Source organism: Ictalurus punctatus, chromosome 18 (assembly GCF_001660625.3).
Source record: "Ictalurus punctatus breed USDA103 chromosome 18, Coco_2.0, whole genome shotgun sequence".
NCBI classification, from domain to species: Eukaryota; Metazoa; Chordata; class Actinopteri; order Siluriformes; family Ictaluridae; genus Ictalurus; species Ictalurus punctatus.
In genome coordinates this window covers 5,317,639-5,344,763 of record NC_030433.2, presented here as the reverse complement: position 1 = coordinate 5,344,763, position 27,125 = coordinate 5,317,639, and the positions used below count along the sequence as shown (strand labels likewise).

The 27,125-nt window shown below is 43.8% G+C and overlaps 1 protein-coding gene across 8 annotated transcripts in view; it reads left to right on the top strand.

Annotated features, from left to right (window-relative positions):
• Positions 1-27,125, top strand: part of vav2 (vav 2 guanine nucleotide exchange factor) — a 184,927-nt gene that overhangs the window by 48,176 nt on the left and 109,626 nt on the right. For 7 of the 8 annotated variants that reach the window (XM_053687743.1, XM_053687739.1, XM_053687742.1 and 4 more), the window contains exon 2: positions 6,956-7,072. The exons of the other annotated variant lie outside the window; for it this stretch is intronic. In XM_053687743.1, coding sequence (XP_053543718.1) covers positions 6,956-7,072 — 117 coding nt within the window. The remainder of the gene's footprint in view (positions 1-6,955; positions 7,073-27,125) is intronic. 8 annotated transcript variants of the gene reach the window in all.

Genomic DNA, 27,125 nt, shown 5'->3' with positions numbered 1-27,125 from the left:
CTTAGTTGCTCCATAACTTCAAGATGCTCAGCATTCTGATGTGCATATCATCACTTCACCTGTACACTCAATGCTCTGCCGCTCATTAGGTAGCGTAAACGGTGTCTCCGGTGATTGAGTAATTATTTATCCGGGCTATGAAGACGATTATTTTAATGAAGCTGTGCATGTACGCCCCAGAGTCAGATGAGTAATTAAGGGGCTGTTTTCCATACTAATGACATTAGCCATCTCTGAGGTAATCACGGAGAGAATAGTAGAGTACCAACAGCTGCACGTTCATACACACGCGTGCGCGCACACATGATCGAGAAGACCAACTCCATCCAGCCCTTTGCACTTCTGTTCAGTTTCGAACGTGTGCATGTAAGGAACCTGTGGGCTCGTTAGATGACGTATGACGTGACGTGAACTGGAAAAGCTTTAAACCGCCGAAGGGTTATCTATAGATGAGCTGTAGTGCTTTGTTTATCTCAGATCGTTACAGTCGACCTCGTTTGAAGGTATGTAAATATTTGCTGCTATCGACTTATATGAGTAGAGTGTTGTTATAGCTCACGATACTTTATTGTAGTACACAGAGTGTCAAGGAACGTTGTTTGGCTGGGGAAGTCACATAACTGGAACTGATAATACAGAGCAAGGTAAACACACTGTGCAAATGCTTATGGGCCACTTAGTGGTGTAAAGCACTCAGTGGTTTGCATGAAAGTTGTTAATGGGAACATTTGAATGCGTTTTCAAACCTCGACACATTTACCACGGTGGCCTGTGATGGTCTGGTGTCCAACACAGGTGGAATTCTGCGCCCGTGCACCCATTGTTACCAGGATTGGCTCCGGATCCCTCGCGACCCTGATCTGGGTAAAGAGGTTACCGAAGATAGTTGAAGATGACACATTTATACACTAATGCCAGCTCAGAATTCTTTAGAATGACAGCAGCAGATCTTTGCATGTCCCAGTGAAATGAGGGATAAGCCCAGAGGAGGCTTGATTCGGGCTGTAAGCCATGAATTCAGATGGGACGACACTGTTGAAGATGGATGCAGCTCTTCGCACTCACAAACTACCGTAATAAATACCCCGCCATTGATTCACAGGAGTTCCTCATTCTCTGCCGGTCTGCTTGTGACATTCATTAACCCATGAATGGCAGCTTTTAGCTGGCCATTACTCAGCCACTTCAGGTTTTCCACCAAGCATAAAAAATCAGGCTCATTATGCTGCCTAGGAGTAATTTTGGGGTCATCGTGGCCTGGACATAGAGGAGCCAGCTTGACCACGAGGCTCCCAGAGAATGTCTGTAAAGGGCATTAGGCATTCCCATCATTTATAATTTTTTAAAAGTGTAGTGGGAATATGTCAAGGTGAGTGGTCGTTAATTTTGAAGATAGTTCAGTTCTAACATCACCCCATAAACTGCACTTAGAAGGTATGAATCTTCTCAAGATGATTAGGGAAGATTGAGGAGATTGCATGACATTGGGAGACAGCCAGTGTATATTAAGGATGTGTGCTTGTCCTTGTTGGGAACGGTTGTCCACTTTCACTGCTGGTTCTTTTACTGTTACGCTGATGACACTCAGCTCTGAGTGTCAGCACTCCGCTTTAATCATCCCCATGTTCAATTTAGCCTTTCAAAGGCTGAGGTTCTTGTCATCCTGTACACATCACTACTGCCATCAAGGTCCAACAGGAAGTATGGGGTAATCTTCTGCTGTTTCAGGTTTTTGTCATACGACATTGGGAATATTAAGCTGTACCATTTGAACTATGCAGTACAACTGATGCTTGATGCCTATGGACTGGTATGGGGTCTCAGGGCCACTGCTCCATCCCAATAAGTAGGCTCTGTGAGTGAACAGTACTTGATAAATGAAGGAATAAATGAATAAAAACATCATGAAAATCCCAGCTCTTATGGAATGAATAGCTAGCCATCTTCAAGATTATAAACAAGACCAGTTCCTTTTGAGTCACTGCTACTAGACCATCCTAAGGAATAAATATGTAGGATTTCATGCTCCGAATGCACATCGTTTGAGCCTGAACTTAATAGAGAATGGAGAATGTGGAGATCCTTGGCTGATATTACAGTCTAGCTGAGTACCTCATTACGCCAAACACGTCAATGAGAGGGCAGTAGTTTATACTGATATAGACTGGAGCCCTGTTCCGGATGGAGGCAAGAACCTGCATGCCAGAATATGCCAGGTATTCATGTGCATTTTCTGCTAGACAACTGGGAGCCCTCTGATTTACGACTTGTATATTTAGAGCGCAACTATGTTTTAAGGTCAGCAGGAGTGAAAATGAAGTGGAATGAAGTGAGGTGCCTCTGAGTGCCTTCATTAGGTTGGACATTTGGTCTGGACTGAGAGAGTTTGATACTGTGGAGGGCTTCTACCAAAGAGAACCTACCACTCCATGTCAATGCCATTGCCTCGATGAGGTTTGGTAGTAGAGGTCATGCGGTGCGCATGGTGATAAAGATCCACTGTAAGCTGCCGTTATCTGGCCAGCCAGGCCTAGATGGGCCTTTAGAGAGTAAAATCCCCTGACTTCATATCCTTTTCCGTGTTCCAGGATTTGTACCCTTGCACAGGGATTTTCTGGTTCAAAGAGGCAGAGAAGAACGAAGACATTTCTTCTTTGTCAGAGCTCATAAGGGCATGTTCTGCCCGGCCGATCTCCAATGGGTTTACATAGTAATCTCTCTAGTAGTACTTTTGATGTTTTGTAGTCAGTGGATAGTCACCTCAGACCGAAACTCCTCAGCCGAGCTGTTTCCACGTGGTATAAAGGAGAAGGTGGAAAAGAATCATTCTGACAAATTTTCTGCCCCAAATATCTTAACTGCTGATGTCCACTCATCTCCAGCACTGTCCTACAATGTGCTTTAAGGCAAATCTACTTTTTTTTTTTTTTTTTTGCTTTAGGGTTTGATTTAAGGTGGACGTGTTTGATTTTAAAACAGATGGTTTTCCTATAGGGGGCTTTGCTTTTGATTCAGTAATGACACAGAGGGGTTCCTGCGATGCGCCTGGTGTTTGGATAATGCTATCAGATTTGCATATTGCTTACCAGCATGCATTATTCATCTTGTGTCTGCCTCTCCAATTAGTCCAAGTGGAGCCTTTCTCCAGAGAAGGTTTAACATCTGTGTGACCTGGAAATCTTCAAGGCAGTTTGGCTTGTTTCGATATTCAGAGGCCCTCGGATTTAGGCGGTCCTCGTGAACGTGCTTGGTTAAGCCAGAATGCACGTCTCCTGTGGGAGAGACTTGACTGTCGATGATGATTATACGGAGACGGGGCACATACAAAACGCTATTGCCACGTGTGCCAGAGCAGGCCCTGACCTGTCTCGGCAACATGCACGTTTTTCGCAACAGGAAAGTCTTCCCTTATATTGGATGTTATTGATGAATTATCCATAAAAGCAACCCCAATGTGTTTTACCCCTTAAACTATTAGTCAAGTCAAACTATTCAGGTTTAAGATTACCGCATTGTTATTTTCTTTGACGCAAGTCATGTTGCATTATATTGTTGTGAACGAGTTTCTCGTGTGTTGCATAGATCTTGAGTTATTAGGTATCGAAAGCCACACAGTCTTTGTGTGGTTTGTCGTTAAGGTGGGGGTCGTATGGGTGCACTTATCTCCTCCGCCCTTTCCTCCTCCGTCTCAGGAGGTTTGTAGCGGTTCAGTCCCGAAATGCAGAAGTGTACTCACAGGTGCCTTTCATTCTGACTGATACTTCTCACCGCTGACTCACTTTTTGCCTCAGACTTTGTATGTGAACGTCTTCCTGTCGGTTTGAAGCCATGCTTTGCTATCATGCTGTTTGACAGATGCTCTCACTCTTTCACCAGTGTTTTGGGAGCAGATCACTGTCTGGGTTAAAGATCAGTCTACCAGACTGCCGTTCCTCCTCCCGCCTGCTTTTACTCCTATTTTCCATCCTACTCAGACACAACAACCTTCTCTAAGGAGTTCCATCTCGCATTCTCTCTCATCTTGTGTCTTTATTTTTTTTTGTTTTGTTTTACTTTCTTCTTTCCCTGTAGTCACCTCTTCTCCCTCTCTGTGCAGTGTTAGTTTTTGTCAATTTCTGGTGTTAGGAGATGCCCTGTAAACTCCCTCTAGAACGCAGTAGGGAAGCAGGATTAGTAAAGAAGGTGCACCTCAGGAGGAGAAAGCTAATGCATTATTCTGTGTGTGAGCATGGCACAGCTTCAGGATAGACTGTCAGAGGATGACAGCTTTTTTGTTATTTGTTTTCTTTTGTCTACGGTTCGACCATACCTTCTCCACTACCTCTCAGCTTTGTTTCCCCCCCCTCCCCCCTTTGTCTCTGATTTGTTTGGTTTCTTCTGAAAAAGAAGGCAGACTCACTCAGCCTTTGGCAAATATGCGGCTTGTAGGGAACATCCCCTCACACGTTTTCTGCTGATTTGAATTAGCGAGAACATGTACATCCACAAACATCACGTATGAAGAGTCATGTAAATACAAATGAAACAATCTAGAGAACAAATAAAGCAAAAAAAGGAGGTACTGTGCGCCAAACTAGCCTACTGTGCAGAAATAGGTCTTTAGTTCCAATTAAAAGGTGTATAAAAAGCACTCCAGACCAATTACACACAGTAGAGGATGTACTTTTAGCCAAGGAATTGGATTTGAGAGACTCACACGTGGAATTAAGAGACTCACATATGTTGTCTTTTGTAATATTGTGTAACCATGAATTAATATATTTCAGCCCCAAATTATTTTCCACAGGAACTTAAGCATGGAGATTTCTGATGATATTACATGTGTATTATCTCTTGGCCTTACTATATTATCTCATGGAATCGATATATTATCTTGTGGTCTAAATAGATTATCTAATGTCCTCAGTAACTTATCGTTTGGCCTCACTAGATTATCTCATGGCCTCAATATATTGTACCATGGAATTAATATATTATGTTGTGGTCATAATAGATTATCTAATGGTCTCAATGTGTTATTTTTTGGCTTCAATATATATTATCTCTTGACCTTATTGTATTATATCATGGCATCAATATATTATCTCATGGCCTCAATATATTATTGTAGCCTCAATATATTCTATTGGCCCTAGTATATTATCTCATGGCCTCAATATATAAATTTGTTGCTTTTCCTTTATAAAAAAACAAAAAAAAAAACACCACACCACAGCGGCTCCTTAAAAACTTTTGGTTATTCTTTCTTCCAGTGTGGGTCTTAAAAATTCACGATGCTTGTTAGTCAGGAGGTGTTTTATAGCAGGCTGGTTTTGTAGCACAGCATTTTTTTGATTTCTCACTGGAGTCCTACAGAGACACCGTCCTCATTTTTCTCCCCTCGCTCTAACACAGCCGATGATTCTCACCGACTTGCTATTAAATCCGAGAAAAGTTGAACCGTGGGCCCTTTGTAAGAGCGCACAGCTTCACCTAGACTGATGAAGAGGCGGCCGTGTCTATGGCACAGTGATTGCAGTATCGTCGTACGCCTTTGTGTACTGAATAATGGCTAATCTCACAGTCGTACCAGTGCATAATGCCAGTGTGTGTGTGAGACATAATGGTTATGGTTGGAGCTGTGGTACTGGAGTGATTGCTGTGAACAGTACTGCAGTGTGTGTTGTGCTTGTGTGAATACTGGTTAATAATGGCATCAAGAGGCTGCTGGAATAAGGGCTCTCAGTTGTCGATTTTATTTCTACGTTGGTGTGTCTAAGAGCCCGCGAGTGTGTTCGAGTGTTTTTGTATAAATGCCACTTTCGTTAAGAAACTCTTCAGCTCCATGACTGCTTCCATAGTTACTAAGATCTGTGTATGCGCAATCAAATCATGGATCAACACAAGCTCTTAAATTGATTGACCTTTGGATTGTAAAATAAACCATAGCTGAAGACATGACTCTTTCATCTTTAAGGTCTGTCAGTTGATTGCTGCTTAGAGCTGTGATTGGAGAGTGCTTGCATTCCAGTGTGGCATGACTGCAACCGAGTGATGGCAGTAAAATACAATGTAGTGGAGTGACGTACATTCACGTCTGACAGGAAGTCAGTGTTCATTCTTCCAGCAGCAGTCCCCTGCGGATTGTTTACCCACTGAAGAGGTCAGGTTTTGCTTTTCAGCGTGGAATGTTTGCTGGAAAGCAAGGCTGTTTACGTATTGCGTTTGACATCGCGTTGATCGCTTTGTCATGGATTCTTCTCCATGAAATATGACCGTCATTTGACTTTTTTTTGTGGCTGCGCAAATTAGAAACGTCCGGCTTATCGGAAATCAAAAGGCGAGTGCCGAACAACTACTAAGAAAAATCGTAGCAGAATATGTATGTAGGTGATGATAAATGGAAAATCCTTGTAAAATTAAAATGTATAAAAGTCAGTGATTCCTTGATACTATAACAGGGCTACTTGTTCAGTAGCTAGGTATGACACACACACACACACACACACACACACACACACACACACAGATGGTTGGAGAAATAATGAGTTAGATCCAAAGCAACACGTATTCTAGCTGCATCTTGCCATGAGGGGGGAAAAAAAAGCATGGGTTTATTATAGAAGGAAACAAATTTGAACGAATAAACAAGTTTATAATGCAGCATGTGCACGATGCAGCTGGCTCATTTGTTCCTGCACAGATTTGGACTAAATGACACTCTAGTCACTCTCGACCCGAACTGGTTCTAGTTTATCACGAGCGTTTCTCCACTTCAGCCAGTCTCGAGCAGAGCGACATCTGGCACCGCATAATCACCATACCGAAACGAGGAAACGCGACGACAGTGCAGGAAATTAAACCTGCTCCAGGAGTCGCAATCTCATGCTGTCTGCTATCGTAACAATATTGTCATGGCTCCACACATCGAAACGAGAAGGATCCGCTCGATATGCCGTCTTTTCTTTTATTTCAGTTCCTGTGCCTGAAGAACATCCGGACGTTTCTCAAGGTGTGCCACGACAAGTTCGGTCTGAGGAACAGCGAGCTCTTCGACCCCTTCGACCTGTTTGACGTGAGGGACTTCGGGAAGGTGAGTCGTCGTCCCGGTTTTTACTCGGCACACTCGCTTGCAAGCCAAATGCCTTATTTCACCACTTCTTCACCGATCTGTGCAAGCATCAGCTTGATTTTAATACGCTGGGGTTGCTTAACGTGAGCACAACGCTCAACTGGTGCTGTTTGTGAAACTTTATACCCCCTTTCAGGGTTCCTCCCCTGCGCATTTCAGGGTTTACGTAAGCTTTCGGCTTAACACTTCAGGGTCAGCAGTGTGCGTGCGTGTGTAGGTGAATATCTGTGTCAGCATGCACGTGGGATGTGTGTGTGTGGTTTGTGTAGAGATAAGAGGAGTTGGGGGAGCGCAGCGGTGGAACATATTTTGTCACGTCACATGTAAGAATATAAAACACACAAGACTGATAGTGGCTGACAAGCAAAAGATAGATATATGGAGATTTCAGTGAGCGAGCTCAACGGATCGTTACGGTACTGAATGTATTCAATATTTTTACCAAAGTAATGGGTATTACATTCGATAAAAATGGTTCCTGAAGGGTTCTTTGGATAGTTTAAAGGTGTACACATTCTCTGGCAATAAAAAACAAAAAAAACACTTTAAGGATATCTCCAGAGGGGCAAACTGAAGAACCCTATAAGGGTTTTTACATCAAAACATCCAAGAGCATGCTGTCAGGAAGCAATGCGCACACACACACACACACCAAAAAAAACAACAAAGAAAACCATCACAAATCTAATTATCTTCAGAAATTTTAATCTCAGTCATATTTCATGTTTTTTTTTTTTTGGGAGGGGGTGTTCAGACAGCATAAAACTTTTCCGTTCACTTCAGACCAGACTGAAGCACAGTCCTTGTTCATTACGCTCAGCTTTTCATGACAACGAGTTTCTGAACAGCTCGCGCGAAGGGCCGTGAACGAAACGGCTTAACGAAGTGTTCAGAACGTACGTGCGTCACTTTAGAAAACGATCTCCGAGAGCCGACCGTGGAATCGGCACTCGTTAAATAAATTCGCCAGGCTTGTGGGGATATTCGCCCTAATGACTGCGCTTAGATCGAGAGATGGAGAAGAACGGAAAGTGGAAGTGAAGTGTGGAATAAAAGAGGGAGGGGTAGGAGAAGGCAAGATTAATCCTTTCTCCAGACGGTGGGCTTTAAGAGATAACGTAGGGGTCGGCGCGTGCGAGTCGATGAGCTCACGGAAAACAATATTAAAATCCTCCCGCATACCGAATCAATCTCGCACACCCTCCACATGTCGATGTGAAAATCGCGTTTACGTCTACTTGGAGGTGACGGGCTTGTCTCGCTATCGATTTTCCATTAAAGCCCAGCAATGCATTATAATATATTGAAGCGGACAGCTCAACACTAATGTCCCTTACGTTTAAATCGTTCGCCCCTGTTTTACATCGGAGATGAACAGAGCCGGGCGATATTCAGAACCGAATGATAAACAGCGCTTTTAATTTATCAATACGATGCTGAACTTTTTGCTGTGAGCCGTAATGTATCATCATTGCTCGGTCACCCAAGTGACTTTTATTAAATTGATTACATTTGTGGAGAGGTGAGTCTCAAAGTCACATGTCCTTGGAATAATCAGGATCAGGATCATGGACAAACTTGTGTACTGACACGCTAGGTGTTTTTAGCTTATCACCAGTAGCCAGGTCGATTTAATAATTCAACAAAGGTCATCTTTTCAATAGTTAAAGCATAAACTGATTCTGGACATCACTAGACATCACTAGAGCAAAGAATGCTGTACACAGGCTACCACTTATTCCAAATGATTTTTTTTAAAGCTACATTATTTTAAAGGAAAATGAACAAATCAATACAAGCTGAAATAGTAGATTCTGAAACTGAGCGTGCGCAGCGTGGAAGCTCATGCCCATCGACAGAACTCTCCTTATAGCTCGGTGAGCTTGCTTGGACGGAGGACGCAATGTCTAGCGCAGCGTGCGTGAGGTTTGCCCACCGTGTTCAAGTCCATCAGTAGCAAAAAGAAGTCTAGAATTCACTACACCACAGTGCAAGGATTTGATTAAGGTTAGCTTTAAGGACAACAAAGATTGAGGGAGCAATTTCTTAGGGCGCTAGACTGGAAAATGTTCCATTAAAGCAAATTTCCAAGCACAGTCTTGTACAAGAAGGGGGTGACTGGAGAAGTGGCTTCATCTCATCTCATCTCATCTAATATTTTCAGATGAATGGAGAGCCTACTTTCTTTACCATCTGCCTGACTGTTTTTTACACCCAGACTAGTCGACATCATCACAGTGGCAGTTAGTGAACGTATCGGTCGACTGTAAGCGGTGGTTGAGGAGACCCCCAGTCATATTATGTAAAGCGCTTTGAGAGTCTAGAAGAGTACTATATAAATGTAACCGTAACTAACTCACAAAATTTCCCTCGGGGATTAATAAAGTTTAATCAATCAATCCAGAGCCCAGTCCAGAGGTTTTGTAGGTTTTGTAGACCTCTTCAAGTGTAAAATTAATTCCACAGAACCAAATATATTTCTGTTTCGGATAGAACACACTAGGTACAAGTTGACTATGGTGCTTGGACCCATTAATATAATACATTTAATGATGTGCGTTGTAATTTCTACAACTGTAACAAAATCCAAAAAGTCAGGGACCCCCCACCCCCCCGCCCCCGGCTGTGCTTTGAGAACCACCGGACCAGTCTATGCAACCTATACTTGTCAGTAGCCTTCTAGACCTTCCAAATAACCTCTCATCCAACTGCAGCCTGCTATCTCATAGGGGACCTCCTTGGAAACCCTCACGGCCATCCAGCTGTGTAATGACCGTGTGACTCGCCTCATTCTGTCTTTGTCGCGTCCACGGAGTCAAAGACAAACCCCTCCGTTAACATCAAGTGTACCCTCTCGCCACACACATTTCTCTCCTTAATTACAAGCCCCCTCCTGGGTAAAAGACGGCACCTGCTGTGTTCTTCCAGTCTCCTTCCCTTCCGTCATCCCAGCAGCCCTTGGGACGCCGCCCATGCTATTCACAGGTGGAACAGAATTCACCTAGTCATTCTACATTCATCATAATATCGTTGCACACGAACACGGCTGCTCTCCAGGGGATGCTTTCGGGTAAACGCACCGTCATATCGAGGTGCGTTGCCTTTTCACCTAGTTTCAATTAGACCTGGAACGAGCGTTGCTGTCATTTAAACGAACACGCCGATCAATTTATTTTATGTTGTTGTAATGATGGTGGCAACGAGGCCGCAGCTGTTAACAGTCTCGTTGTCTCGGGATGATTTGCAGCGCTCAATTAAGACCCGGTGAACGCTGCGCGTGTAGTTTGAAAGGAAAGCCGTAATTTCAGGCGCAAAATTCGCCCTGGTCTTACATGTTTTTGAAATAATATTTAAGCAGCTTGCCTTTGTAAAAGAAAGGGCAGGAGCACATCTTTGATGTCTTTTTGTGTTCTGGCATGAAAAATGAGGCACGCCACATGAAAGGACATCCTCCCTTTTTTTAATTCTTCACTAAAGCCTGGGCTCTTAATCATTTGTCTGTGCTTTCTTTGTTCTGTAACATTTGCATCATTTGGCTTTCTTTAGCTTGACCTGCTACGAGCTTGTAAAAGCTTTCAGGTTGTGACATTACTGTTCAATTAAACAGCATTATGCTACAGTGCTTTGCTTGGTGTCGACATAATCAGCCTCACACAGAGATCTTGTACCAGGGGGTAGATATAAGCATGGACGACCAAATTAGTGGTAGATTATAGCAATATCCCACAGTTGCACGTCTATTGTTAATTTGACTGCAGGATCGGCGTTCAGCTGCTTTTCTTCTCCTCTCCCTCATTCGCCTCACACCTCTACCATACACGTTTACTGTACGAGCAGCTCCTGGAATCCATTCAGACCGTTCGGCTGAAAATAGCCGGTTGCCAAGCCGCAGAGCTCCACCAATCGCAGCACTGCGGCACGCCGCCTTGACAAAGTTGCTAAGAAACAATGGTGTTCCTAATGAGCTGAAGCTCCGCAAAGGTTAGGTAGCTGTTTTTAAAGCAGCCGAGGGAGGAAGAGGAGACTGCTGAGCAAAGAAAGAGCAGCCGTGTTTGAAGGTCGTGCGAGGCATTAGCTGGCGCGAGGTTGGCCTGCTGTGGTGTTAGAGGCCGCGGTCAGTGCTACTCTGGCTGAAACGAGGCTCTAAGCCAGTACCGATCGACCAAATGGACTCTGACGCAGAAATAAGATCTTTCTGCACAGCTTTTCTTTGGTCTGTTCTTTTAAGAGCACGAGTTCATCGCTAGCTCGTGCGTCCTCTGAAAACAAGGCTGGCCCGCAAGATCGGCGACCGAGCGAAAATCAGTCGAGAAGATTGTGCTAAGCACGACGAACTCGTCGGAGAAGAGTACATTAGTGCCACTTCTGATTTGGGGCAAGCTAGCTAATTTAGCATCCATACACGGTAAAAACGACATCGCATGGGGTGAAAAATTTAGTACCTGTCCCAGGCACTCAAGACAAACATCGATTTTGTGTCTGGGCTGCTAAATTTTTAATCTCTCAGCAGACACGTAGGTTCAACAACCTGAGAAAGGCCGAGACTCCGTCTTCTTACTGACGTTTGTAAAAGTTCTTATTTGATACGTAGCTGCGTTCAAATTTAACTTTCGATACTCTAACGCTGCCACCTGCACTACACACATCGGTGAGGCAAAGTGGCTTGGAAACACCGGCAGAAACCGAGCAAAATAGAGTATAACGCAAAAGCTACCCCAACATGCACTGACCTCATGACTATAAACACGTCAGGAGAAAACAAAGACGCTAGGCAACATGATCTTACCATGTGAGAACAGAACACGACATTGCATTGCTGAAACACTGGCCCGGAGACTCGCTAGTCAAATGTGCAAACATGACCCTAACTAGCTTGCATTATGTTAGCTAACGCTTAGCCTGGTCAACTAGGTTTCCAGGCAGCCATGTGACTGGGCAGCACGTTGGCGCTTTTATTTCATTTAGCTAACGAACGTATGATTTGTTCACCCCTGAATCTAATCTAACCTGCCGACTGACTGAATAAACGCCATGTCTTTTCCTGGAAATGGTTTTAGTCCGGACTTGTACGCGATATGAAAGACCCCGTTTTCCCTTGTTAAAGCTAAACTCGGTGACGAATCGTATTCACACTGAAATGCGATTGTGGAAAATCGAATACAAATAAATGTAACTTCCCAAAAACCTAGTGTGATTGAACCCACTGGGACCTAGCCAGAAGCCAGTTTGAGGTAAATGTCTTTTGCATGTGCACGCTCAGAAAGTCCTATTGGGAAATCAATCTCTGGCCTTGAAATTATTATTATTTTTTTAAAAATGCATGAATAACTTTCCAGGTGACCCAGAACATTAGCCTAGGTGTCCCGTGAAACGCTTTAAAGAAAGTGTTGCTGTCAGTCCCCAGAGGAGGTTTTTTATAATTCTTTTCCTGCCCCTCCCCACCCCTTTCCTTCACCCCCCCCTCCCCAGCTCCTGTCCATCAATGGCATCTCTGCATCTTTTAACATGAATCTGCCAGCACACAATCAATTATTCATTCAAAACGTGCCACTCCTGATGATAATACTGCTGATATGAATAATTAATAGCAAGTACCCCATCACTTTGGACTGCCTTCACCCCCTCCTTTCCTCTCTCGCGTTTCAAAATAGCTCATTAATGCGCTTCTCGTTAGTGAGGTGCCTATAGAAACAGGTGGTTGCGGAGCTTTGACAGTTGTCTGGGATACCAGCCACGGCGGTGGCGGAGGACGAGTTGGAAGTCGGACTCGCCAAAGTTGCTTCCAGCCAAAAAAAACAACCATGCGCACGAGTTCATCAGGTTCGCGTGGTGATTAAAAAGTAAGCAAGCCAGCGTCGGATACACCGCGAAGGCGCCGTGGATCGGATTATTCGCGAAGGCACGGTACTGTGGGGTACCGTGTAAACAACAGCGAGCAGTGATGAAACGCGTTATGAAGTCATACTGCTCGCCACTGAGCCGTTTTTCAGGCTCTGACTAAAACTGCCATTTTTTTTTCACAACATAGCAGAGCCCCACTTTCTTCAGAATCAGCTCATTGTTGTTGTTGTTTTTTTTTTCTTCTTTTCCCCTGTTGGTTCTGTTCATCGCTTCGTCTGCGGGCCATGACAAGAGGATAGATTTAATACTGTACGAGAGGCAAAAGTGATGAGCTGCAAAACGCGTTTCATCGTGAACTCGGCACCGTGCGGTGAATAATTGCTCGTTTTATCTTTGCTGCACAACGCCACCGACGGGTTTCCTGATCGAGGACTCGCGCGCATGTAGGTTTGCAGGAACATCTCGTCTCTGTTGAGCTGAGCGTGTCAGATACTAGAGAGGGGTTGAGGCACTCGGATAGTTATACCGCTGTGTGGCTTAGCATGCCGGCACAGTGAACAGAGGTCAGGAAGAGCACACGCTTCATTCAGCATTCAACTCCAGCTACGAACCACACACAGGGCATTCTTATTCTCTCTCTCTCTCTCTCTCTCTCTTTTTCTCTTTTTCTCTTTCTCTCTCTCTCTCTCTCTCTCTCTCTCTTTTTCTCTTTCTCTTTCTCTCTCTCTCTTTCTCTCTCTTTCTCTCTCTCATTCCCTCTCTGTCTCTCTCTCATTCCGTCTCTCTCTCTCATTCCGTCTCTCTCTCTCTCATTCCGTCTCTCTCTCTCTCATTCCGTCTCTCTCTCTTTCTCTCTCTCTCTCTTTATCTCTCTCATTCCGTCTCTCTCTCTCATTCCATCTCTCTCTCTCTCTTTCTCTCTCTCTCTCTCTCTCTCTCTCTCTCTCTCTCTTTCTCGCTTTCTCTCTCTCATTCCGTCTCTCTCTCATTCCGTCTCTCTCTCATTCTCTCTTTCTCTCTTTCTCGCTTTCTCTCTCTCATTCCGTCTCTCTCTCTCATTCAGTCTCTCTCTCTCATTCTCTTTCTCTCTCTCTCTTTCTCTCTCTCATTCCATCTCTCTCTCTCTCATTCCGTCTCTCTCTCTCATTCCGTCTCTCTCTCTCATTCTCTTTCTCTCTCTCTCTTTCTCTCTCTCATTCCATCTCTCTCTCTCTCATTCCGTCTCTCTCTCTCATTCCGTCTCTCTCTCTCATTCTGTCTCTCTCTCTCTCATTCTGTCTCTCTCTCTCTCATTCTGTCTCTCTCTCTCTCTCTCTCATTCTGTCTCTCTCTCTCTCTCTCTCATTCTGTCTCTCTCTCTCTCTCTCATGTTGTCTCTCTCTCTCTCTCTCATTCTGTCTCTCATTCTGTCTCTCTCTCTCATTCTGTATCTCTCTCATTCTGTCTCTCATTCTGTCTCTCTCTCTCATTCTGTATCTCTCTCATTCTGTCTCTCTCTCGCGCTCTCATTCTGTCTTTCTCTCTCTCTCATTCTGTCTTTCTCTCTCTCTCATTCTGTCTTTCTCTCTCTCTCATTCTGTCTCTCTCTCGCTCTCTCATTCTGTCTCTGTTGCCATCTCTCTCACCATGTCTCTCGCTCCTTGGCCTTTATCTTCCTGACATATATTGAAAGGAGCGTCTCTGATCGACAGGTACACTCTGGACGAGTCCGTGGACATGAATAAAGAGGAAATGGAAAATATACAGGCTGTCCTCTTAGGCTCCACAGAACGAGATTGATATTCCTGAGGAGGTGTAAAAAATGTACGGTTCAGTGGTCTCAACATTTACAGAAGCTATCTCTGAGCTGCACGTGCAGGAGACATGGTGCTGTTTGGATTATGTTACAGCTAAATGATTAAGTGGGTGCAGGATGGCTGGGAATTATGATTGGACGACACATATTTAACTTGAATAATGTTGAACAAAACTGGCCGAATTTAATAAACTGACAAAAATAGACCCGGTGTCCCTTATTTCCTGTATAACTGCACTGATTCAAAATAGTAATAATAATAAGAACGGCTCTGGACGCCTCTCCAGTGGTGCTTTAGTTCTGGGGAATGGGCGTGACCTCAGTCCATCAGTCCTCTTGAATGAGGTGTGGCCTCTGTGTTTGTTAGTCATAATGAAGGAGGCATAGTCTGTGCGTGTCAGTCCCATGGGGGTGGGGGGGGGGGGGGGGATTGTGGGTTCTACATATCACTCCTAGTAAAGGAGATATTTTATCTGTACAGATAAAGAACAGATTCGTGTTCTTGTGAAGACCGGTCTTGCTACCTTGGAAGAACAAACTCAGAAGGACAGGAGGACATAGAACGCACCTTTGTGAGAATTGAGACGTGCTGCGACGTTCCTGTTGCACAATGGACCCACCTCGTTTGTAGTAGTGGGACGGAACCGCAGTCTCTTCAGCGCTCACTGAGTAATATGGTTCAGCTAGTTAACTAGTTAACTGGCCAATTAACCAAAAGTTAATTAAGCATGTTTTAATGTAGTAAGCTCTCTGTTCGCAACTGCGACCTCACGTTAACTACAAACGGAGCTAACGAGTTTACCGGCACCTCAGGATGCAAGCTAGCGTAGTTTAATTAAAATACTTCTGAGGGATAAGTTCGACTTTTCAACAACCTCATATATATCTCAATCTAAATCATATATCAAAGTCATTTTTATTTAGAGTTCTTTAGAATATTCTCGTGAAAAAGATGTTAAAACTCCGTTAAGGGTCAGGCATCCGTTATCCGCTGTTGTTTTGCCGCAATGACTTCTGGGACTTTAAGCGGGTTCGGTGCGCTCAGGTCTGCAGCCGATGCATCCTCGATATCGAGAACACATCCGGCTAATTTCATGCGTCATTGGTACTTGTGTCCTTGAGTATTGATTGGAACTGAACTTCGGTGGTGGATGATGACGTAGAGCGAGTTCACGAGGACGCAAGATGGCATAGGAACGCGTGATGAGAATTGGCTTTTGTGTTTCAGTGCAGTTGGAGGAGGTGTGGCCTTTATGCTTGTTAGTCCAGTTGGAGGAGGTGTGGCCTTTATGCTTGTTAGTCCAGTTGGAGGAGGTGTGGCCTTTGTGCACATCAGTCCTATTGGAGGAGGTGTGGCCTTTGTGCTTATCAGTCCAGTTGGAGGAGGTGTGGCCTTTGTGCACATCAGTCCGTTTGGAGGAGGTGTGGCCTTTGTGCTTGTGAGTCCAGTTGGAGGAGGTGTGGTCTTTATGCTTGTTAGTCCAGTTGGAGGAGGTGTGGCCTTTGTGCTCATCAGTCCTATTGGAGGAGGTGTGGCCTTTGTGCTTATCAGTCCAGTTGGAGGAGGTGTGGCCTTTGTGCACATCAGTCCATTTGGAGGTGTGGCCTTTGTGCTTATCAGTCCAGTTGGAGGAGGTGTGGCCTTTGTGCACATCAGTCCATTTGGAGGAGGTGTGGCCTTTGTGCTTGTGAGTCCAGTTGGAGGAGGTGTGGCCTTTGTGCACATCAGTCCAGTTAGAGGAGGTGTGGCCTTTGTGCTCGTCAGTTACATGATACTAAATCACATTATATTTCACTGTACTGCATCGTGTCCTGTTAGATTATTTGAAAAAGACATGAAGATGGCACTGTATCGAATCAGTGTCTGATTTAAACACAACTTTCATACATTGTAACATTACATGATTGCATTGCATTGCGTTGTGTTGTATAGTGCTGTATTGAACTTGAACTTGTGTTGTGTTGTGTTGTGGCATTTTAATTCTTGTCTTATTTCCCAGCTCCCACAATGTCTAAAGTAAACAGTATTACAGATGTGATTGTGCAGATCTGGCCTGTGGGGGGGTGGGGGTGGGGGGTCTGTACATGTAACGCATGCTCGTGAGCTCAGAGCAGGATTATGTTAAGCGTGCTGGAATTCCAGCACACTGAGATGGACAAATTAAAGTTTGGACACAGTGTCCCCGAACGTGTCATTCGGGGCTTCAGCAGCTTACTTCCTGTTGACCTACATAACAGCCATGATGACCCTGTTTTTTATTTGTTTTGTTTTTTAAATTCATTTAAGTTTGATGCCTAATCATTTTGGGGAAATAGGCCAACAGGGCCTTAAATTGCTCTTATCTGCCTTTGCATCCTCATTGAAAGAATGATGATAAAATTCACATGAAATGTTTCCTCATTAGCGTTGTGTTTTTTTTTTTAAGTTTTTTTTTTTAGTACCTCTCGACATTTAAACCTTTGCCCGAGTGTCAGTCTCTCATTTTCACAGCAACAGCACAGCTCGAAGTGTTTTATTTGGTCGCCACAGCAAATTACCAACGCTAACAAACCTTCTCTTTATTAAAGAACGACACGCCATACTTTTACGTCTACATTTAACGAGTGTCTGCGAAATAAGTCCGTTCCTGTTACCGCTGACGTTATAGCAGCCGCAAACAGTCGTTCTCTATCCAGCCTGTCTTTTCTCATTCTCTTGAAGTTAATAAGATAAAAAAATTTAAACAAACACGCAGCTCGTCGTGTTACCGAGAAAGCGCGATGTCCTCTGTCCTCTGTCCTGGAGATGCCGGATAACAGTGTTACAATGCACTGACACTGGAGACTCCTTCCATAAATGATCAATAAACATCCTACAGCAACGTTTATGACAACACTAACGTGACAAAAGCTAAACTACTCTACACTAACAGGGGTCTGTTTTAGGAGCAGTACAAATATACTGTGCGATGGCTGTTGCGTTAAAGCAGCTTCAGTGAAGCGAGGTATATAGTAATATGTATAATATATGTATGTGTGTGTGTATATATATACACATATATATTGATGTGTATGTTTTTGAAACAAAAAGAAGTTATTGTCCGTTTTATACACGCCGTTTAAAACCTATCGCTGATTTTGTAGCTTCTCTGGTATAGTACATGCTGTAAGGTCTGAGTTCTGCATTGCTTCATTTAATTGCATACGGATGATAAAATATACAGCACAGGCCCTTTCACACTCTCTTTCTGTGTGTGTGTGTGTGTGTGTTTGGGAAGATGCCCTGCCAGGTGTAGCTCAGCTCTCCTACTGAGAGTGCTAAACTGTAACCCTCTCTCCTCTTCTTCTGTTCATTTCTCACCTGCTGCTCGTCCCCCTGCCAGGCAGCAATAAGAGCCGCCCCGCTGTTCCGCTGTAATGACCGTGTTTGACCAGGAGTGGAGCTCTGATCTGGAGCGCTGCCGATATCCCATAATACTCTTCGCTCTTATTAACCACTGCAGCAGTGTGGATAGAGTGCGTGTAGCATGTTCGCTTCTACTATGAACACCGTCAGCAAACGTGTTACTCTGTGCTCGTGCAAAACCCTCCTGTTCGTTAGTCTTTTCTTGCTTCCCTCAGTTAAATTAACTTGGATTTTTATTCCTCAGTTCTATTACATTTGACCTGTTTTTCCCCCTCAACTAATTAAATAAATTAGATTTTTTTTTGGTAGGTTTTTTTTTCTAATGAAAGGAAATTTGATTTCTTCCCCAATTAAATGCAACGTTTCCCCCCAATTAATTTAAATTTGACTTGTTTATTTTTTAAATTTATTTTCTTCCATTTAAATTAATTTTTTGTTTTTTTCCCAGTTAAATGAAATGTAAATAGCCCCCTCGCCCAGTCCAATTCAATTTGGATTGTTTATTATTAGTAAAAAAAAAAAATAATAATTATGCCCAAATTTTTATTTGTTTATTATTTGTAAATAAAATTTGTCCTTCTTATTTTTTTCTTCTTTTTTTTTTTTTTTGAGTTTGTTTTTCCCCAAATGACTTACGTTAGATTATTTTTTTGTATTATTATTATACAGTTTTTTTTTGGTCTGTTTATATCCGATTTAAAATAAACGTGACTTGTTTGTTTGTTTGTTTGTTTGTTTGTTTAATTTTGACCCGATTAAATGAAGTTTGACCTGCTTGAAATTTGAATTTCAGTTTGTTCATTGAAATAAAATTTGACTTGTTTTTTTTTTTCCAGTTAAATTAAACTTGTTTTCAATGAAATGAGCTTTTTGCTGTTGTTGTTGTAAAAACATGCAAAAAGCAGGTCAGCGCAGAAAGGCATTTATAATAATTATAAAAACAAATAAAATCCCCACTCGTACAGACTAAACCCATGAGTAATCGTCGGATCGGATCTACGTTCGGTCCATATGCTGTTCTTTTTCCTGCTTGATTTGAATTGCAAACTTATTTTTGGAGCTATGTTTGACAGTTTTGGACACTTAAGTACCTATAGCACCACGTGGATGTTCTTTCACTGTGGAAATAAACGCGTGTTCAGCTGTCTTTATATGTGATTGTATATTTTCCTCCAGCAGGAGAAGTGATTGACAGGAGCACTAAGAGCTCCGTATTTATGCTCGCTTCCCCTCTTACAGTCAATAACATGATCAATAATTAAGCCCAAATCAATCCAGTTCCCGCCTTCCCTGGTCTTCCTCCACCTTCCCCTTCGCTTTACCTGATTGCCCAGCATGATCTTCTCTCAGAGCTCACTCCTTAAATAGAAAGCAGCCAGCGTGAGAGAGAAGCCGTGTTAGGAAACAGGAACACTGAGACCTGTTTGGGGTCTTTAGTTACGCGTGAATGTAATGAAGCTTATACAGTTTACATTCGCCTCGCCGAATCTGCAAAATGTTAATCATTCCGACTAGAAATACATAAGAGGGCTCATTAAAATAGCATTTAGTTTTTTATTTAGTCCCGCCCTGAATAAGCTCTTTCACATAACAGGTGTTTACATATAGTCCACAAGACATTAATAACTGAATTTAAACAAATGAACCTAACGTTTACACACGCTTGATTCTTAATCCTGTGTGTCGTTACCTGGATGATAAACGACCGTGTTTATGTATTATGATAGTTGTTCACGAGTCCCGTGTTTGTCCAGAGCAGTTAAACTGCCGACTGTTCTTCAGAAAAATCCTCCAGGTCCCGCACATTCTTTGCTTTTCCAGCATCTTCTGCGTATCAGCGTCAGCGGCTATATGATGTCGAGATCCGTCGTTTCACACCGAGGGACTCGTACACGACTATTACAAAAGCTGCAAACGTTCAGTGATGCTCAAGAAGGCTACACGGTGCATTAAGAGCCAGGGGGGTGTAAACTTTTGAGCAGGACGACGAGAATAAATTGAACGGAAGAAATCGAGTACAAAGCTGTTGTGGGGGGGGGATCAACGACAGCTGGGGTTGTGAGTTAATCACGTGGATCCTGACGTGTTTTATTCCCCTTGTTCGTCTCGTTCGTCTTATTCAGCGGCTTACTGCCGAGGATCGAAAATGTTTGTTTATTAAAGACAAACGCACATTTGATCCGTTTATGTTGATTGACGTAAACAGAACCTTGCCGTTGCTTGTTTGTTAGGGATCTAAATTTAAATCTACATCCAGATTCCTGTAAAGCTGCCTGGTGAAAAATTGCTGTACAAATAGCTGAACGGAGAAGCGCTCATAGGATTCGGCTGCCTCGTTTTATTAGCAAGAGTGATCAGTTTTGAAGTGTGTGTGTGTGTGTGTGTGTGTGAAAAAGTGGCAAGGGCATGGGTGAACTTTCCATTACCCCGACATTAGAGGAATGTGTGACAGTAGGACTTTTTTTTTCTTCCCTGTGAGCTAGATCAAAGATCCACAAGTGGAGGGGTGTGTGTGTGTGTGTGTGTGTGTGTGTGTGTGTGTGTGTGTGTGTGTGTGTGTGAGGATGCTGTCACTTGAGATGTTAGTATAGCCAGAGGCAGGACTGTAGGGCTGTTCAAAAGGACACGATTCTCTCCAATCCTCTTTGGCCCATTAACCCTGCACAAGCCATCTGAGACCAGTCACACACACGCGCGCACACACACACACACACACACATGCATATGTATGCACAGGGAAACTAGACTATCTGTGCAGTATGAACACTACAAGTTCCCGCCCCTTTACGCGTTTCTAACCCGTAAAATGAAAGCTTCAGCCGATTTAAAACATCTCCGCAGAAGAATAAACGTTCATGTACACCGCAGCATCATGACTGCTCATCGCCGCGTACTTGTCACGTGGCCATCTCCGAATGGCGTGATCAGTCAGGGCGATGATCTTACTGCGCTGACCACATCACTGAATTCAGCTCAGTGGGAACGCAGTTTTCTATTCAAGGCCAGAGGAACGGCCCTCCATCTGTTTGTTCTTGTTTTGCTGTAGAAAACAGATGGCTTATTAGATCATGTTGTCTGTGTAACGATTTTCGTCCGAAGTGTTTTTAAGTAATTATTACGTTGTTTTTCTTTACAATGTACAACAAGATGAAAAAGGTTTTTTTTTTTTTTTTTTTTTTTTGCCTTCATGCTTTCAGAGTAATAATTATGGATGTGCTGTAGAGGTCTAATAAGAAGTGTTAAGCTTCTTCTTTTTTCAGAAGATATCCCAAACTTGGCAAAAGCTCTCTGAGGGATAATATGTAATCATAACCTCCACTCTTCTGGGAAGGCTTTCCACTAGATTTCGGCGCGTGGCTGTGGGGATTTTTGCCCTTTCAACTTCAAGAGCATTAGTGAGGTCAGGCTCCGATGTCTGGAGTGTCGTCGACGTTCCGGTTCGTCCCATAAGGTGTTCAGTGGAGTTGAGGTCACTTCCACTCCAACCATCCATGACACCCCATGGCAAAGCCCCTTAGTTCCACTGAAGGGAAATTGTAATGCTAGAGCATACAAAGACATTCTATATAACAGTTTGGCAAAGAATCACATATGGATGGATATGTGATGGACAGGTGTCCACATACTTTTGGCCATACAGGTAGATTCCTGATATGTGCGATGCATATTATATATTCTTTGTGTATTATGTATTGTCTGTATGTCTGTTACCTTTTGCTGCAAAACTAGTTTCCCCTAATTGGGACAATAAAAAGTAAACAACAACAACAATATGGGTGTATTTTGTACACTTTTCTGGCCACAACCTTCAGAACGTTGAAAACTAATCCAGTCTGAATAGAGCTTATGGATGTTAGAGCAGACTTCCTTGGTCCGTGTGCCGAGTATAGGAGTTGTGAGTTCTCTTGAAATAGCTGAAATATCCGGGACGAAAACTTTGGGTGTGTTCTTATTTAATGGCGAGTGATCCCGGCATCAGGACTTCCAGAATTTTCTCTCTAGTGTCGTACAGAAACCGGTCATTCTCTTGCTTTTGTAAGGATAGAAGTATGTCAGGGAATGTGGTTTACCCCAAAGCTCTTGGGATTTTTATTTGAGTACAGTATGTGTCGTGTTTTGCACGAAGTGAGCGCATTATATAGTTTCTGGGCAACACACGCACATGCGTAGCAGAGCAAATGTTGTTGTTTTGTATTGTCCCGGTGTCCGAGACATAGAAGCACGATTAACGTTGAAGCTCACACACGCTGTGGAGCGCAGACACACACTCCTTGCATCTGGACCTCACATGTAGTGTCTCTTTTTTTTTTTTAGGCGTTTATGCCCTCTTGCAATATTTCTGATGGTGTCTGTCTGGTTTTTTTTTTTGTTTTCCTTCTTTTTTTCTTCCTCTGTCTCTGTGTCTCTTTGGCCTGTTTTCTCCCTCCCGCTTTCTTCATCTCCTTCCCTTCCTTGTTATTACTGCTCGCCCTTTCTTGCACACTTGGCGCGAATCAAAAATATGCACACACAAATACGGTTAATTTTCTTTTCAGCTCTTGTGTCCCGCTCCGGCTGCTTGGATGAGAAAAAGAAAACAGAATAGAAACGCGTTGAGTAATGCGTTTACAGGATCCTTATCAGACGTTTCTTACTAAGCAGACAAAGGTGGTGTGTGGCTGGCTTTTGGTCTCTGCTTTCCTGACCGTGTCTGTAGGAGGCTCAGGAGTGAGCAAGGAGCAGCAGAAGAAGAAATCTCTAAGAACGCAGGTTGTTATTTGGACTGCAGCACGATACCTATAAACCACCGATGAAGTGGATGAAATGTGTCCTTAACGATACAAATCTGTTTTAAAAAGACATTCCAGACCACATTCAGCCACTAAGAACCCTAAGCTATTGCGGCCTGATGCTTTCTTCGCTCGCAATTAGCAGCTGGCAGACGCCTAGGCACTCATCAGTGAAGGCTGTGAAATCCGGGCAAACCTGTATCAAAGGCTCGTGCTTCTCCGCTAAGCGTTTTTATTAGAGCGGAATAGCGGCACAGCTTCCTTCACACTACTCGGCGCTTTGATGTAAAAGCAGCCGTCGTTTTCTTTCGGCTCGGACCAGGGAGACAGCAGAAAGTGAGTAATGAGATTTTTTCAGCCCGAGGCGACAGAAAGGTAAAGAAAGTTTTCCACCGTCCTCTTTATGCCGTACATGTTTTTGTCCTCTTTTTTTTTTGAAGTCGAACAGAAATTGAGACCCAGGCCAGCTCTCTTTGTGATGGGTTTGTAGGATTTGTGTTGAGCGAACTGCAGCGCTGATTTTGAGAGCTTTACTGCTATCCTCCCTTACGTTCCCGGGCCTGCGGGCATGGGTTTGTGCTTTATGTCGGGCCCTGTGCTCGTTCTTTACCCCAAAACACAGCTCTGTGTGTGCAAACATTTGATGCTGGCTCCAAGTCAAAAGTATTTATTATGCAGTTGGATAGCAGCTGCTACGTCTCCTTTGTTAATGTTCCATAAGCTGCAGCTTCCTCGTGGTAAGAAGCAGGCCCAGGCTTCCTGCTGAAGGTCAACCCTGGATGGGGTCGGAGAGGCGCTGAGCTCCCCTGTGTGGAAGAAGGCTGGAGCATGAGCTGTCTTCATAGCAGAACTCTCAGTACAAAATCATCCAGGAAAATACACTGTCTGTCAACTGTGACTAGATTTGCAGCTAATCCAGAGTATACAATACTCAACAGCTAGCAACCGGAGAGGGTCAGGCAAGCACATGCTTCCTCTGAGACACATGAAGCCAGCCAAGAGCATCTTTTCAAACTGCTACTCAGCAAGACACAGTCTGCGGAAAGCGCAGCCTGCCCTCTTCAACATACATGAACTCACAGATGCCCATGATTGGCTAGTGTTGTGCTGATTGACAGGGGAGAGAGTGACAATAACCCGTTCACCCAGAGAGCGTGGAAAATTTAGCATTCTTGGCTCCCGGCCTTGGGTGGATGTGGCATCTTCAGGATTCAAACTGGCATCTCTTGATGATCGGGCGAGCACGTCTCTGTTGTGCCACTCAGGAGGCGTCACTGAGCATCTCTTGAGTTGTTAATCAAGAGCAAAACTCCCATAACCAGCAGGAAGCCACACACGACCTCACTGATGGCATCATTCCACTGCAATAGTCTAGACTGTGTAAGATCACATGCCTGCCACACAGCTGGCATTGCACCAGACCCACACCATTTATCTTGCAGGTGGTGAGTCCTCAAGATGGCTCGACGTTGTCATTTTGGACAGACACTTAACTTGAGTCACCTGCAAGAGGGACACTACCCCCAGGCCTGGCTCCACTGGTGGGTCCCCTTATCCCTAATCCGGAAAAGGTACACTTAGCCTTTTTGAGATCGGTCTTCCAGGGAGTCTTTACGATTGCTCTGACCTCTGTCCTCAAATCTGAAGGGTAGCCTTGAGGTGCTCCGAAGTACACAAGCCGATTCACCACAACAACGTCTTGCTCCACGAAGGGTCTGTTGAATATCAACTACTCGAAAATATAGACTCATCCCTCGTTACAATCCTGTGGATTTTCATGGAATTGATGACATTTTAATGCCATTTTCAAATGAACATTTCAACCGTTTGAACCGGGTCTGGACTTCAGTACAGTTTGGTGATTTTATCGCCCTTAAGCCTGATTTATTCTTTACTTAACTGTGCGATTAACAAAAGCCTCCACCCAAACCAACACTTTCTGAATCATGGTGCTATTTGCGTTTCTTTTGAGGGGAAAGACTTTGAAGCGAGGTTTCGATGGAGGGCATGGGACAGATGTCTGGAGCTGGACTTCTGTGTTGGCTGACAGATGTCAGCAAGATCATTTTCATAGCAGTGTTAGCCAAGATTGAGTTCATTAATGCTCTCTTTGGAACGTCCATCTTATGCATTACCTCAATGTGACATTTCAGCCATCACATTTCTCCACTATCCCTTTCTGTCTCTGATATCGATGAATGGGAAACGAATGAAGTGACACAAGACCCTGAGAGCTTTTTTCTGTTGTTTAACACAACTGAATGAGCTCTTCGACCTGTTTTTTTTTTTTTTTTTTTTTTGCTTTAGCGTTGTCTGCCTGGTTCCTTCTACTCGCTCGCTCTGTGTGTGCCGTGTGTGCCGTGTGTGCTGTGTGTTCCTGTGAAGCAGCACTCTGGAGATGTGTGTATTATCTCTGCTGGGGCTGCTGCTGCTACAGCTTTAACGGCTAATCTCTCCAAATGTCACTCACTGCAAGTCTAATTTCGTTTGAATGGAAATGGCAGCTTTGACGAGAGCGCTTTGATTCTTTCTGTTTCAGGCTAGGAAAAGATATCTGCTTTATCAGGCATCCTCCTAAAATCCCTCGCTCCTGTTCAGAGTATGAACGAGTCAGTCTACACATGTACGTGCTCACGGTCACACTCAAAACCTCACGCATGTGTTTCCTTTCCGTTAAAACTCTGGAGAGCACACTCGGTACGCGAGTCTCTGGTGATTTGTAGGTGACACAAATGTGTGCAAAGTCAACCAAGCAACAACAACAAAAAAAATGAGCTTGCTTATTTATTTATTTATCTATTTATTTGTTTTTCGCAGCAGTGTTACTATTGACTCGTATTTGGAATGCCTCGAGGTTCATTTTCTCATTGCGGTTCAAGGAATATATGAGAAATATGAGCCTTTTTCCTGCCTTTCTGCTAAAAATGCATTGATTTTTTATTTATTTTTTTTCCGAAGGAGTCAGGTGTCTGTGCTGCACCGGCTGATAAAGCTGATTCACGTGCTAGCGCTTTGTCTTGGAACACGTAGATGTACTTCAATTATTTCCATAACTCATCAGACCCTGAAAGTACCATGTTTCAGTCTCAAAGCATGTGCACGTTGTTCAGTTTTGTTTTTTCACGTTAATCAATTTGCAAAGTCTTACATACGACAATTTTCATACCAACTACACATCATCCACTTGCTTTGAAGTGTAATTGTACTGTATATAGCAGATCTGCACATTCTGTGTAGCTGGCTTGTGGAAACTATCGAGCGATGGGTATCATTGGGCTTGCGTGTTAGAGTACAAGTATTATACAGGAATTCTATAAAAGTTAGATGTCTGTAATACATGGTACATTACGCTCACAATCACACATCACGTGACGTTTACTTCAATTAGATTGCATTACCAGACCGGGAAAAACGCCATCATGAGATATCACTCAAAATTACGCTTTTATAATAGGAGCTTGTCTTTCCTATATAAACCGACACCTCCTGGAAGCCACGCCCACTTTCTTGCCCGTCTTACCCGCACTCGACTTAACACGTGGCGCGCTCTCGTTTTCTGTCACGGTAAACGAGTTCAAATCTATCGACGTATGTTCGACGTAGCTAACAGACACGCATATATTAATCAGCTAGCTACATTTTATTCAGGGACGCCGGCGAAAAATCCCGTGAAAAGATTCGATGATAGGCCTGCAACGACGTGTCGGATCTAACACGTTGAAAACAATGTTAAAGATGGGCAGAAAGCGAGTTAGACGAAAGAACGGAGAAAACGTCGACCATCGGAGGACCGTACGTTTACTGCGTGTCATCGACGGCGTCACCATCCAATCAGTGTCACCCGAGCCCACTGCATAACGTCCTCCAGAGTTACAGTAAATGTATCTGTGTAATGTATAAGGATCTACACGGGTTTAAGAGACACTTAATATGAAGCGTGTCCTCGTCCTCAAAAGCAGTCGAGTCATCGTGGCTGTTTGCGGAAGCGACTGGACGACCCCCAAACTCACGGCGCTCTGGCTGAAAGCCACCGCAAATGAAACATTTACAGCGCCTACGTTATCGGATTCGCCCAATTTGCCCTAATCTGAGGTGAATGGGCTCTGTCCTTGCGGGACCTGAGCGGTCAGCTGTAAATCACAATGCTAATAGCGAGGCTTTAGGCAGGCTGCGTCCCTGCTCGCGGCAGATTTAATGGAGATATTCAGTGTGTGATCATTTATC